The following is a 13,365-nucleotide window of genomic DNA, read 5'->3' as shown; positions in this document are numbered from 1 at the left end:
TGTGTTCATCGAGGTCCAGTGTAGTTTAATGTAAGCTGTGTGTGTTCATCGAGGTCCAGTGTAGTTTAATGTAAGCTGTGCGGGTTCAGCAAGGTCCAGTGTAGTTTAATGTAAGCTGTGTGTGTTCATCGAGGTCCAGTGTAGTTTAATGTAAGCTGTGTGTGTTCATCGAGGTCCAGTGTAGTTTAATGTAAGCTGTGTGGGTTCAGCGAGGTGCAGTGTAGTTTAATGTAAGCTGTGTGGGTTCAGCAAGGTTCAGTGTAGTTTAATGTAAGCTGTGCGGGTTCAGCAAGGTTCAGTGTAGTTTAATGTAAGCTGTGTGGGTTCAGCGAGGTGCAGTGTAGTTTAATGTAAGCTGTGTGGGTTCAGCGAGGTGCAGTGTAGTTTATTTTAAGATGTGTGGGTTCAGCAAGGTGCAGTGTAGGTTATTTAAAGTTGTGTGGGTTCAGCAAGGTGCAGTGTAGGTTATTTAAAGTTGTGTGGGTTCAGTAAGGTGCAGTGTAGTTTATTTTAAGATGTGTGGGTTCAGTGAGGTGCAGTGTAGTTTATTTTAAGTTGTGTGGGTTCAGCAAGGTGCAGTGTAGGTTATTTAAAGTTGTGTGGGTTCAGTAAGGTGCAGTGTAGTTTATTTTAAGTTGTGTGGGTTCAGTAAGGTGCAGTGTAGTTTATTTTAAGTTGTGTGGGTTCAGTGAGGTTGAGAGTATGAGGGACTAGCGCCATTAGAAGGCTGCTTGGCAAGACATGTTCACTGTGGCTGTCTGGAGAAAGGAGGCCTCACTGAGTCTGCTTTGGTACCTAGAGAGATGTGGGTCCTGTCAGCCTGGCACCGAACCATGTGGTCTCTCTCTCCCTGGGTTCAACCCAAATGGCACCCTATTCCTGTAAGGGCCTGGGTCAAAAGTAAGGCACTATGAAGGGAATACACTGTAATTTGGGACGCACCCTTAACTGCAAAACCCCGCGCTGTTCAAAGCTCCGGCCCCTGGGTACTGTCATGTTTTCCTGCCCCCCGTGCCAAGGTCAAACCTCGACGTGCCAAATTAATTATGGGGGGGAAAAACATGAAGAGTTGGTTTTCTGTTAGAAAACAAGAAGCTCTTTTGAGGCAGTTTCAGCCCATAAACCCTGGCCTCACCTCTCTGTTTCCTGTTATGGGGAGCCAGGGAGGGCAGGGTGGGGAGACACACACCACACCACACATGCACACACCCGCTTAAACACACACACACACACACACACATATATATATACCACACACACCTATACACACCACACACAGACACACACACACACAGCCCCCTGAGTCTCATTTTGGTCCAAAGCAAAATAATCAGATGGACAATTTCCATTGGTTACAGGTGACGGTTTGGACAGCGGTCAAGGGATTGGAGTCTGACTGATTGGCTGGTTGAATTCCCTCTGGAATGAAATGAGAAGAGGAATAGATACGCTCCCTGGTACTATTTACACAGAAGAAAGAACAATGACATTCGTAATGTGTAAAACGGCATATCTGCAATCTCAAAGTATTCAGACGAGCAGGACAGAATCGGAGTATAAAATCATACACTCGATTCTGCCATTTCCAAACAGATAAAACATTCAGCCAGAAAACGTTGTTGTTTTATCTGTTTGGAAAGGGCAGAGTCGAGTGTATGATTTTATACTCCGATTCTGTCCTGCTCGTCTGAACACTTTGAGATTGCAGATATGACGTTGCTACTTAGCAACGGTAATGACTGACTAACCCATTTTTGACTGTCACACGTTTGGCCTACGAAGGACATGACCCAACGTAGACTTGGTGACAATCTGGACCAACTAGATCCCTAACATAATTGGCCAACTGAGTGAAAACTGTTGTCTGTCCACGAGAGATTACAGTTAGAGTACTGTAACACCCTCTTGACTGATTGCTTTAGTGCCTGAACTAAAACCCATTGAGAACACTGCTACCGCAAAAAACAATAAAGAGCAGAAGGGCGATCTTACACATTATCCCCACAGCACCTGCTGCCTGCCAAGTACCAAAAATAATATACTCTATATACTCTATAAGATACTCTCAAAGGTTAATAAGGGTATATTATTTGTATGCAATGTATATTATTTGGATGGGTTTTATGCAATGATCCTATTGTTTAGGGAATTGGTTTAGGAATCTTAACCTTATAACAGTGTTTGCCCTCCACAGCTCTGAGAGAGAAATCTCCACTCTTCTGGGTTGTATGCAATGATCCTATCGGTTAGCGAAATGTCTTAGGACTCTTGACCTTTAACAGACATAAGCCAATTCTCTAACCGATAGGATTCAAACTACTGGGACCAGTTGGGGAGACTACAGGGACCAGTTGGGGAGACTACAGGGACCAGTTGGGGAGACTACAGGGACCAGTTGGGGAGACTACAGGGACCAGTTGGGGAGACTACAGGGACCAGTTGGGGAGACTACAGGGACCAGTTGGGGAGACTACAGGGACCAGTTGGGGAGACTACAGGGACCAGTTGGGGAGACTACAGGGACCAGTTGGAGAGACTACAGGGACCAGTTGGGGAGACTACAGGGACCAGTTGGGGAGACTACAGGGACCAGTTGGGGAGACTACTGTGACGTGTGTCTCTCATAAACCAAAGATTCAGACTGTGGAGCCTACTGAACCATGTGTGTGATGTTGGCCTTGTGAAATAATCATAAAAGTCCTTGTTAGATTCAATAATCATCACCCACATCATCAATTCCTGTGGTTTCATTTAGTGAAAGATTGAACATGGACATACTAAATCCTGTATGGTTTAGTCCAGACCCTTAATAGAAGAATACCAGACCAAACATACATTGTCTTATTAAGGTCCGATATTATGCTGAGGCCACAACACTGCCAACATCTACCGAGACTGTTATACTGTGGGAGAACAGAGAGCATTAGCAATAAGACTGTGTTCATTATAACTATATAAACATCGCCATGCCTAAGCAGAAGAAACCCAGAAAGAAAGCCAAAAACACACAAAGAAGGAAAGACAGAAAGATAAACAGAAACACAAAGAAAGAGAAAAAAGTAAAGAGAAGAATGAAAGAAAGAAAAAAAGAGAGAAAGAGAGAAATAAGAAATGACTGAGCAGAAATAGGGGGATGATATACAGTATATAACAACTGAAAACTGATCTGGCTCCCCCTGCTGGTGAAAATGTTAAACAATGGTGTTTGGAGAAACTCCATCAACAGGTTCCTTAAACTCTTAATCTCTCCATAGCCAGAAAATGTATTATGAGATATACTGATTTGGAAAAGAGAACATGTAAAACACATATGCCATCAAATATGTCTAGAGACATCTGAAATGGCTATATGGGCAGAAGGCACGCAATAGAAGTGTGTATACACTGAACATGCATATTTGTCAGTGTATAAAAATTAATCACTTTAATGTGCTTTATTTAGACCACAGGCAGTGAGTGGCTGCCAGGCACATAACACAGATACAATTAGATGTGATAGAGTAATGAAGAATAATAATAATAGATATCCACACACACACACACACAATTCTGTAGAAGTGAGCAAAGCACTCCGAATCCCTCCACTTCTCCAGCCCAACCCAGGCAGGCCAACAGAAACAAATGACTGACTGAGCGCGTGCAGAACTCCCTCACATACGCCAATGTGTTTCTGTAATCAGTGAGGGGAGCTCTGATGGGACATCCTGTCCACACAGGAAATACATCACTTTACAACTCACAGTGGGGAGTGACAGACATGGCCCCATAACCCCACACACACAGCTACTGTTCACAGGTCAAACACACATGTACAAATACACACAGGCATGCATGCACGCACACAGTTGTATTTACACCTACACTTCTACCCCATTACAGCTCAGATTCATTGCAGCAGGATAAAGTCCGGACACCCTTAAAGGCATACTTGGTTAGCTTAGCAATAGTCTCAAATGGCAAATACAGTTACTATAGGGGGAAGAAAAGAGCCAGATTTACCCTGCTGGGCCAACCCGCACAATACTTCCCTAGCACTGATCATTTTCACATTAACCTTCACATTCACAACTGGGTCAGCTCGGTTTCATTTTGCCCAGTTATGTGCAAACTCTCCAAAACAACCTTTCCCCCTTTACTTATTGAATCTGTTGGAACTCCAGATAGATGTCATTCCGAGGTGGAATCAGCCTGGGAGGGGAGATCAGGAGCGATTACGAGCAGCAGAGGACGGATAATGGAGGATATGTGCACGGATTCTTAGCTTTATGATTATTATTCCTGGCATTCCGACAGCCTCTCAGGCTTTCCTATGTGTCTACTTCTGAACGCAGACTGTGGAATGAGAGGAGAGGATGGGAGAGGTGAGAGGAGAGGAGTTGGAGGAGGAGACCGGAGAGAGGGTAGAGGACAGTGGAGGAGAGAAGTGGAGAAGAGGGGAAGTGAAAGGAGGACCCAAAATAAACTAAGTGGTACAGAGAAAGTTTGCAGGTTGCACATTGCAAAGGTTCACTTGTTTAAAGAGGTCAAGTGTTAAAGAGTTGCCTGCTTGTACAGGTCTATTTTACTGTGGACCAGTTTGAGAGTTTCTGGACCGGTCCCTTAAACTACTAAACCCCTCAGCCCAGATACTAAACCAGAACAACAAACCTCAGACCACCAGCCATGGCAACAAGGAGGTCCGTCATGACAAACACCCCTGACCATTACTCGTCAACCAATCCCTGACCACTACCCCTCAACCAATCCCTGACCACTATCCCTCAACCAATCCCGGACCACTACATTTTAACCAATAACGGATCACTAAACCTCAACCCATCCCGGACCACTACACCTCAACCAATCCCAGAAGCAGCAGACTAATGCATTGTCCCCGTGGCAGGTCTCAATTTATGAACGGTAGTTATACTGACAATTTATGGTATCACCACAACCTTAAGACCCTGGCTGTGTTGGGAGCCACCCCAGACCCTCAGATGGTATAACCAGATGGTCTATTCCTGGATGAAGAATTAGCAGCAAGGACAAGGGGCCTCAGTATTCAACTGCTCCAGTAGGGGGGAGATATATAACAGAGACATAAGAGTAGAATACAATCTGAAAACTATAACAAAGGTGGAAAGGGAAAAGCCAGAGAGAGAGAGAGAGAGAGAGAGACAGAGAGAGAGCCAGAGAGAGAGAGAGCCAGAGAGAGAGAGAGCCAGAGAGAGAGAGAGCCAGAGAGAGAGAGAGCCAGAGAGAGCCAGAGAGAGCCAAAGAGAGCCAAAGAGAGCCAGAGAGAGCCAAAGAGAGCCAAAGAGAGCCAAAGAGAGAGAGAGAGAGCCAGAGAGAGAGAGAGAGAGAGCCAGAGAGAGAGAGAGAGAGAGCCAGAGAGAGAGAGAGAGAGCCAGAGAGAGCCAGAGAGAGCCAGAGAGAGAGAGCCAGAGAGAGAGAGCCAGAAAGAGAGAGCCAGAGAGAGAGAGCCAGAGAGAGAGCCAGAGAGAGAGAGCCAGAGAGAGAGAGCCAGAGAGAGAGAGCCAGAGAGAGAGCCAGAGAGAGAGCCAGAGAGAGAGCCAGAGAGAGAGCCAGAGAGAGAGAGAGAGCCAGAGAGAGAGAGAGAGCCAGAGAGAGAGAGAGAGCCAGAGAGAGAGAGAGAGCCAGAGAGAGAGAGAGAGAGCCAGAGAGAGAGAGAGAGAGCCAGAGACAGGGAGAGAGCCAGAGACAGGGAGAGAGAGACAATGCCACAGGAGCGCTCTGGAAGTCTGGTATTCCGGCCATAGGGAGGAATGTGAGAAGTTGGAAATTACTTTCCAAGATCGGGGAATAGGAATGGGACAGATTTGACTCTGAAGGGAGGGATTCCAAGAACATTCAGGATTCAGGAAGGAATACCTGAACCAGGTGGTAGCTACCATCTACCTAAACGACAATAAATCATATGAGACTACTTCACAGTACAGTCCAACGCCCAATAATGAACATTAACAACATGAAGAAATTGCAAGATAAGCCTTGGGCCTAAGCTGTGTTAACCAAGGTGTGTTTGGTCAGGTGAGGTCCGAACCTCTGCGTCAGGGAATGAAGTTCTGCTGCACTGTCAAAGCCACACAGGAACTGGAGCAACAGAAGACCTGACCAGCCTAACCGTCCTAACCCCAACCTACCACACTCCCCGCCTTCCATAACCTTGACCTCCACACGCTCAACCTCTTCCCTACCCTCCATAACTCCTAACCTACCTGACATCCCCTCCCAAACCCCACACACAGCAGAATGGGGGAGCGAGCAACAGGTCTGGGTCATAAATTAAAACGGTTTACCGGACTGAGGGGGGTCGAGATCTGGACCGGACCAAGCAGGCGGCACACATTTCTGTTGCCCACATAAAAGCTAATGCAGGAATGTGTTGATTAAATTGATGATTATAACTGGCGTTAAAAACAGACGCAGTCTAACTAAAAAAAAAACATTTCCAGACAAAAAAGATGCAAAGACTCAGGAGCCTTCGAATCCAAAAGTAGACATTATTGACGTCATAAAGCTGTGCTGATCTGCAGAGCAACCAAGCCATGTTGGTCCGCAGAATAACCGACTTCCAAACCTTAAACACACATTTTTATACAGTATGGTTATAAAATGATATTAGGTCCTCCCATTATGCTAATTTCTGGATGGATCCTTCTGGAATCTTCCATCAATGTTTTTCACAACCCTCTGGGATTCGCTCCCCCAGCCAGTACTCATCATGACTCAGCATATTCTCTGAAATGGAAGGATTTCCTTATCTATGGGCTCACTCATCCTCCCAAGATTTTGCCAAGAGACACAAGGACAAGCTGCAGGTCCTTCTGTCCTCAATAAGAGATAACAACAACCACTCATTGCACTAACCATGGGAACAATAGTTGAGCCAGAGCACAGTTCACCACTCTCTCTTAACAATTAAACTGTTTGGGAAAATAATATGAGCCCTGGTTAAATGTTTTATCAATTAACACTCAATTAATATACAAGTGATCACATGAGACGTTCTGTCTACTCTTCATCAGGTTAATGTGAAATATCAACATTTTATGAAAAAATCCCTACAGCGTTTGTCCAACTGAAGCAATGACAGCTAGACATCAATTACAAGTATATTTATAATACTTCACAAAAACATCTGTGTCTGTTAGGCTACGCATTGGAGGCTTGCAAATTCAAGTGGTCCTGCTTTTAACCAAAAAGGCCAAAAGTTAAACGGGCTGTAGAATGGATTCTCCTTCAACACACTGGCACCTCACTCAGGTCCCATCAAAACCACCCCATAATCCTCTGCTACTCTCATTCGGCATCTGTGAATGTGTTAATAGAGCTACATTTCAGGCCTGGCTAGCTGTAGTGTGTGTAGCAGGTTTCTCTCCCTGGCTCTCTCTCTCAAGTTGTGTTGCTAACTGGTTTTACTGGTTTATTACAGCGGTACCAGTGACACCAGTATGTAATTACACACCCCGACACCAGCACTCCCAGGCCATAGATAAAGTGTTGAAATGCAGGATGCCTCGCTGAGAAAGCCAACAGGACATGTTGTGTTACTAGGGGTAATCTATTTCTTATCAAGAAGACTAGCTTGAGTCATCAATGACGCGTTGTGCATTGTTCACTTAAGCCACGACCAAGAAGGGTAATGTCTCAGAAACGACTGGAACAAAAACCCACTGAAATTGAAACAAACAATTGTGGGGGTTTAAAACTTGCTATAAAACTTGCTAATCTGGTATAATAACTTGCACTGCCACAGCTAATCCAATGAGTAATGGGCCTAATGATTAACCTAAATCAATAACACAAGGTGTGTCAGTCCAGTCAGAAGGCTACAGTGAACCAGACATATCAAACAGCAGGTATCATATATAACCCAGGTATCCTTCAACGACGAGGTCTACCAGCATATCACTTAGGGGGATTTTTTTTTAATAATTTCTTGACGTGTCCGCGCACAGAACAATGTAACTACAGTACACTATACCCACATTAAAAGGTACATATCCGTAAGTGGTTCAGATTAAGAATGCATATTTTATGCAACCAAGCAAATTAATAATCACATTTTTAGATGCTGAATCTGAATCAATCATGAATTTTGCAGACCTGAAAGGGTTGAATCCCAGAGATTTTAGGTTGAACCAGACTACTGTTGTGTGAAGCCAAATAGCTCTGTTTTGAAAACATCTGACCGAAGCACCAGTTAACCAAATATCAATGCAGTGTAGCAAATGCCACAGGATAATTTTTTTTGGACGTGATGAAAACGTAGTTGCTATGGTACCTGCTGTAAAATGTGGTGGATCTTCGATGCCATGGGGCTTACTGTGCTCTGGTCACTTCCAATGTGCTCTCCAAACTCAAGCCTTTTCATTGGCTCAGGTAAAGGCCCAGAACCAATATTCTTGGAATGCGACAGTGCACAAAGTACTAAAAACATGGCTGCCAATAACTTGAAAATATAATTCAATAACTTTCTAATGTACTATCACGAATGAAATATATTCCACCAAATTACAATATAATGTATAATGTTGTTAATTTTATACAGCCTTTAAACATTTACAATTGAATTAACATAAACAGAGGGAAGGACACAGTTACCGGAGTATAATTTCGTACTTAATATTAAGAAAAGAATTCAGGGTACAGGGAATATTTTTCCTTTACATTTGTTTTGTAGTTTTCATCCATAATGCTGGAATTTCATTATTCATTGGGTCTTGTTTATAAAATAAGAGCTTTCTGGATCCTGCTGAACAGGTACAGTCACTTCAGCATGCATTAACATGAACACATACAAATGATATGGGCCTACACTTTGATGGTAAACAAACAGGGTATGTTTCCAGGGCAAATTGCTAACAATTATCAAGATGGACGTGTCTTGAAACCTGCCTGGCTTGTTCACTCCAAGATCACTGTTGACCCCTTCGAAGCAGTGTTTCAGAGGAAACACTCATTCACCATAGGACGCTGGGACTGAGGGTTTAGAGGCTCTGTCTACACCTGGATAATCCTTACTTGTAATACAGTTTTGGAAACCTTTAATAAATAACTTTGTGATGATCACAACTGTGGTAAAAACAGCTAATATGCAGTAGGTGTCCTGTATATTTTGCATTTGTGATATGAAAGGAATAGAACCACACCCCTTCTAATATTACATTTACGATTCTTGGATGTTAAAGGTGTAAGGCTTGACTTACTTAACATTATAGGGACACTGGTTGACTTAGCCCAGCAGTATCCTATTTGACTGCAAAGATACATGGCTCTAGTTCCTGCTGCGATGATGTGGCCAAGCCCATTAGCATAGCACTTTGCATCCAACTCCTGCCTCACCTATGAAACCAAGCAGGGCCGCCATTGGCCGGTCCCTGGATGGGACACCGGAGGCTGCTGGAAGTGGTGTTGGAAGGCCAGTAGTGGGAATTCTTCCCGCATAAAGAACTCATCTATAGTGTCCCAGACCAGTTAAGGGGACAATGCCCTGCATAGGGAGCAGTCTTTCAGATGCAGTTATATACCCAGACAGGAGCTTTTAATAAAAATATACTAACTTATTACACCTTGACTACTGCCTATATCTATATACTACCTTTCTGGACCTAACCTACTACCTTTATCTACATGCTGCCTGTTCAACTTTACAACATACATAGGCCTTACTTTACAGACATACTAACTTCATACATCTGCTGCCATCATAGACCAATATCATAAACAGGCCTGCAATTTATGTATATCTACAGCAGCTTATGGACTAACCATCTTTGCCTAGGCCCTAGGGATGTGTACGGTCTTGTCCAGCCATAGTATCAGTGCCATTTAAAAAGTAAGATTAGACTGGCATGGCCATGACTCAAGCTGTAGCATTACTAGGAAATACTCTTTCGACTTCCTGGATTGACGCAAGGCGGTAATTCTGTACTCTTGACTTTACATACAAGGCAAATATGACTGAACATATAAATTGTCAGCAACAGTTCCATACTAGATAAGAAACCGTCGGTCAGTTGTGATATTTATGTGGCCTATACGAACTAGCCGTGGTGCGTTAGTGCACCTGACATATCGGGAATGTATCTCGTGAGATAAAATAACGATAGCGCACCGTTTGCTCTTCTAATCCCACCGTTGTATGTCGACCAGTACAAAACAAAAAACACCTCATGGGGTATTTATTTTAAACGGTTCGTACCCTCTCAAACTGCACTTACCTGTCCAGTGATGCCTGTGATTACAGCCACCTTCCTCTGCTTTCTCACGTCTCCGTTCGCGCCTGTGCTGGTGGACGGTTCGGTGCATTCGGACATATTTGCGTGGAGTGTTTCAGGGTATCAAAATAACCAACTAGCTGTTCTGATGTGCAGTTATGTGCTTGTCTTCCTAACTAGCTGTGTTTACCGGTTGACTCTACATTTGGATGGGAGCGTAACTACAACATGTGACGTATTAGGAAGTGTCATAGGGCAGCCAATCGAAAGATGGCAAGTAATCGTCGCAGCAGAAGATCTTCAGGCAAAAGAAGAGATTCCGTTTAGGGTTTATAGAGTGCCTTTTTTGTATAGCGCCATCTCGGATTCATTAAAGACTCAAAAGTCAGGAAGCTGGGGAAGAATTATGGAGCTGCTTAAGAAAAACATTGACAAAAACAGCCACGATGCTAAAACATTACTCCAACTAACCCTAAATTACACTTTATTTCATAGATGCTAGTGTTTTGGATTTCTTTTCATTAAAAAATTTAAAATTAAATTATATTTTACATTGATGTGGTCACTTTAGTTACAGTTAACCAATACTGTATCCCACGCTTGGAAAGAAATTGGCAGTTTTATAGTGTATTTCTAGAAATTCTGCCATATGGGCAGATACATCTTTATTTTAGTTTTTACAGATTATACAAATTCCTCAGAGGTAACTCAGTATCTTCCTGTCCTGTGGCGGCTTTCACGCGAGCCAGCCATAGCACTTGCTGAACACAAAACATGGGCAGAAAGTCCCACGAACATTCAACAAATGAAGACAGGTGCAGTTAAGTTCTGGGAAAGCATCACAAAGGAGGAAACCCAGTGTTTGGTGATGTCCATGCATTCCAGACTTCAAGCAGTCATTACCTGCAAAGGATTCTCAACAAAGTATTAAAAATGAACATTTTATTTATGATTGTATTAATTTGTCCAATTATATTTGAGGATAAGGGGAAATGTGTATGAAAATGTTTGCAATTCCTAAATGTTTAATACAATATTTTGGTTCAACGCCTTGAATTAAAGCTGAAAGTCTACACTTCAACTGCATCTCGGTTGTTTCATTGTGTCAGTCTCCAAATATTTCCAAAACTAACTGCAAGTCAAACACATATCATGTAATATTGAGGAACACAGAATGAGTGGCAGAGGAGACATATACCGATCAGCCATTACATTATGACCAACTGCCTATTCTGTTGGTCACCCTTTTGCCGCCAAAACAGCCCCGACTTGTCGGGGCATGGACTCCACTAGACCTCTGAAGGTGTGCTGTGGTATCAGGCATCAAGACGTTAGCAGCAGATCCTTTAAGTTCTGTAAGCTGCGAGGTGGGGCTTCCATGGATCGGACCTGTTTGTCCAGCACATCCCACAGATGCTCAATTGAATTGAGATCTTCCTCAAACCATTTCTGAACCATTTTTGCTTTGTGGCAGGGCACATTATTCTGCTGAAAGAGGTCAAGGCCATCATGGAATACGTTGACATGAAAGGGTGCACATGGTCTGCAACAATGCTCAGTAATGTTTATCATACCAAATGTGTTATTTCATAGTTTTAATGTCTTCACTATTATTCTACAATAATTCATAATAATTGGGCTACACACAATTCAATTGAAAAACACCAACATGCTTTATAAGAGGGTGTGCACACTTATGCAACCAGGTTATTGTGAGTTTTTTTTTTTTTTTTTTTTTCCTTCAAAGATTTCAGTTGGTTTTTCAATTGAATTATTCACGTTATAGGTCATATTAAAGGTGGAAAAAGTTCTGACATGATTTATCTTTGTCTCATTCCTTTACATCACAAGAACCTGGTATTTTAACAGGGGTGTGTAGACTTTTTATATCCACTGTTTATCAAAAAATACAATACTAATAACAAATAATGCAGATTAAAATAATTGCAATTATAAACATTTAATAATAATAATAATTATAATATGATTCATTTAATTCATTTCAAAATGTACTTATATTCCTACAATTTTTTTTGTGATGTTTGGTTAGAATGCCGACTGGCTCATTTTGTTAGAGGAGTAAAACCAAAAAGGCCTAGATCAATGCTTTGAACTATTCCAGAAACTAGATAGCTTTCTTTGAAATTCTTGAAAAAAATTCTTGAAAAGACAAATCTGAGCATTAACATTCCAGAGATGTTGGGACAGGAAGTCTGATCATCTTTAATGGCATGGATGTTTTATTCTATCCCAACACAAACCCCTCACCACCATCTTCCTCTCCTCTTTTCCTTCTTTTCCCTTCTGTCCCTCCCTAATCTCCTCCCCCTCCTCTCCTCCCCCTCCTCTCCTCCCCGTCCTCTCCTCCCCCTCCTCTCCTCCACACACTTTGATGCTATCAGTTTGACAGACATGGAACTTAGTTAGAAAAACAGTCTAAAAATAATCTCAGGCGTTTAAAAGCAATGAAATACCCCTCCTCACAGGCCGCAGACATTGAGACAAAACCAGGAAGACCCATAAAGACCAAAACTGTGTGGCAGCAGGATGTATCCACATGCTTTAGAAAGGCTGGAGCCATTTGTTTAGAAAGACAATAAATGGAGATCTCCCAGGTGGTGCAGCAGTCTATGGTGGTCTTTCATAGTATCAAGCTGTCCAGAACAGTTGAGATTTGAGCCTTGACTGTGCCACTGGCAGACTGGTGGCTGTGTGCCTTGTGAAACAATGTTTACAAAGCTGCTATTACCCTTTAGGTTTTGCACAGTAAATACTTAAATAGTTTAAGCAGAATATGTTGCAGAACAGTGATAAAATAAAATAAATGATCAATCCATGTTTCCATTTATCCATGTTTCCATGTTTCCATTCATTCAAGTAACATATTACTGTACCAATTAATTTCCTCGTAGTTGATATCAATTTATTTAGTGTTACCTCACTTCATTTATTGAGGATACACAAACAGGGTTTCAGACATAAGTATTTATACAATAGCATCCATGTACTGTACTGTTAACTTTAAAAAATTTATAAAGCTCAGACAGGAGAGTCAATTCCAGTGACTAAACCTTTTGGTGGTTATGTGTCAGGCTATCTGTTCCTGTAACACTGTCTGTGTGTACCCGGATGCGGACACGGA

The 13,365-nt window shown here is 42.6% G+C and overlaps 1 protein-coding gene across 2 annotated transcripts in view; it reads right to left on the bottom strand.

Annotated features, from left to right (window-relative positions):
* The window catches only part of gmds (GDP-mannose 4,6-dehydratase), a 170,311-nt gene extending 159,853 nt beyond the window's left edge, over positions 1–10,458 (bottom strand). Inside the window, exon 1 of one of the 2 annotated variants that reach the window (XM_010897815.3) lies at positions 10,227–10,458. In XM_010897815.3, the coding sequence (XP_010896117.1) occupies positions 10,227–10,322 (96 nt within the window). In that variant the 5' untranslated portion in view covers positions 10,323–10,458. The remainder of the gene's footprint in view (positions 1–10,226) is intronic. The other variant, XM_010897816.2, reaches the window with a different exon arrangement.
* Positions 10,459–13,365: the final 2,907 nt, after the last annotated feature.

This window comes from Esox lucius, chromosome 8 (assembly GCF_011004845.1).
Source record: "Esox lucius isolate fEsoLuc1 chromosome 8, fEsoLuc1.pri, whole genome shotgun sequence".
Lineage (NCBI taxonomy): Eukaryota > Metazoa > Chordata > Actinopteri > Esociformes > Esocidae > Esox > Esox lucius.
Note: the sequence above shows the minus strand (reverse complement) of the source record. Positions and strands in the feature narration are given on the sequence as shown.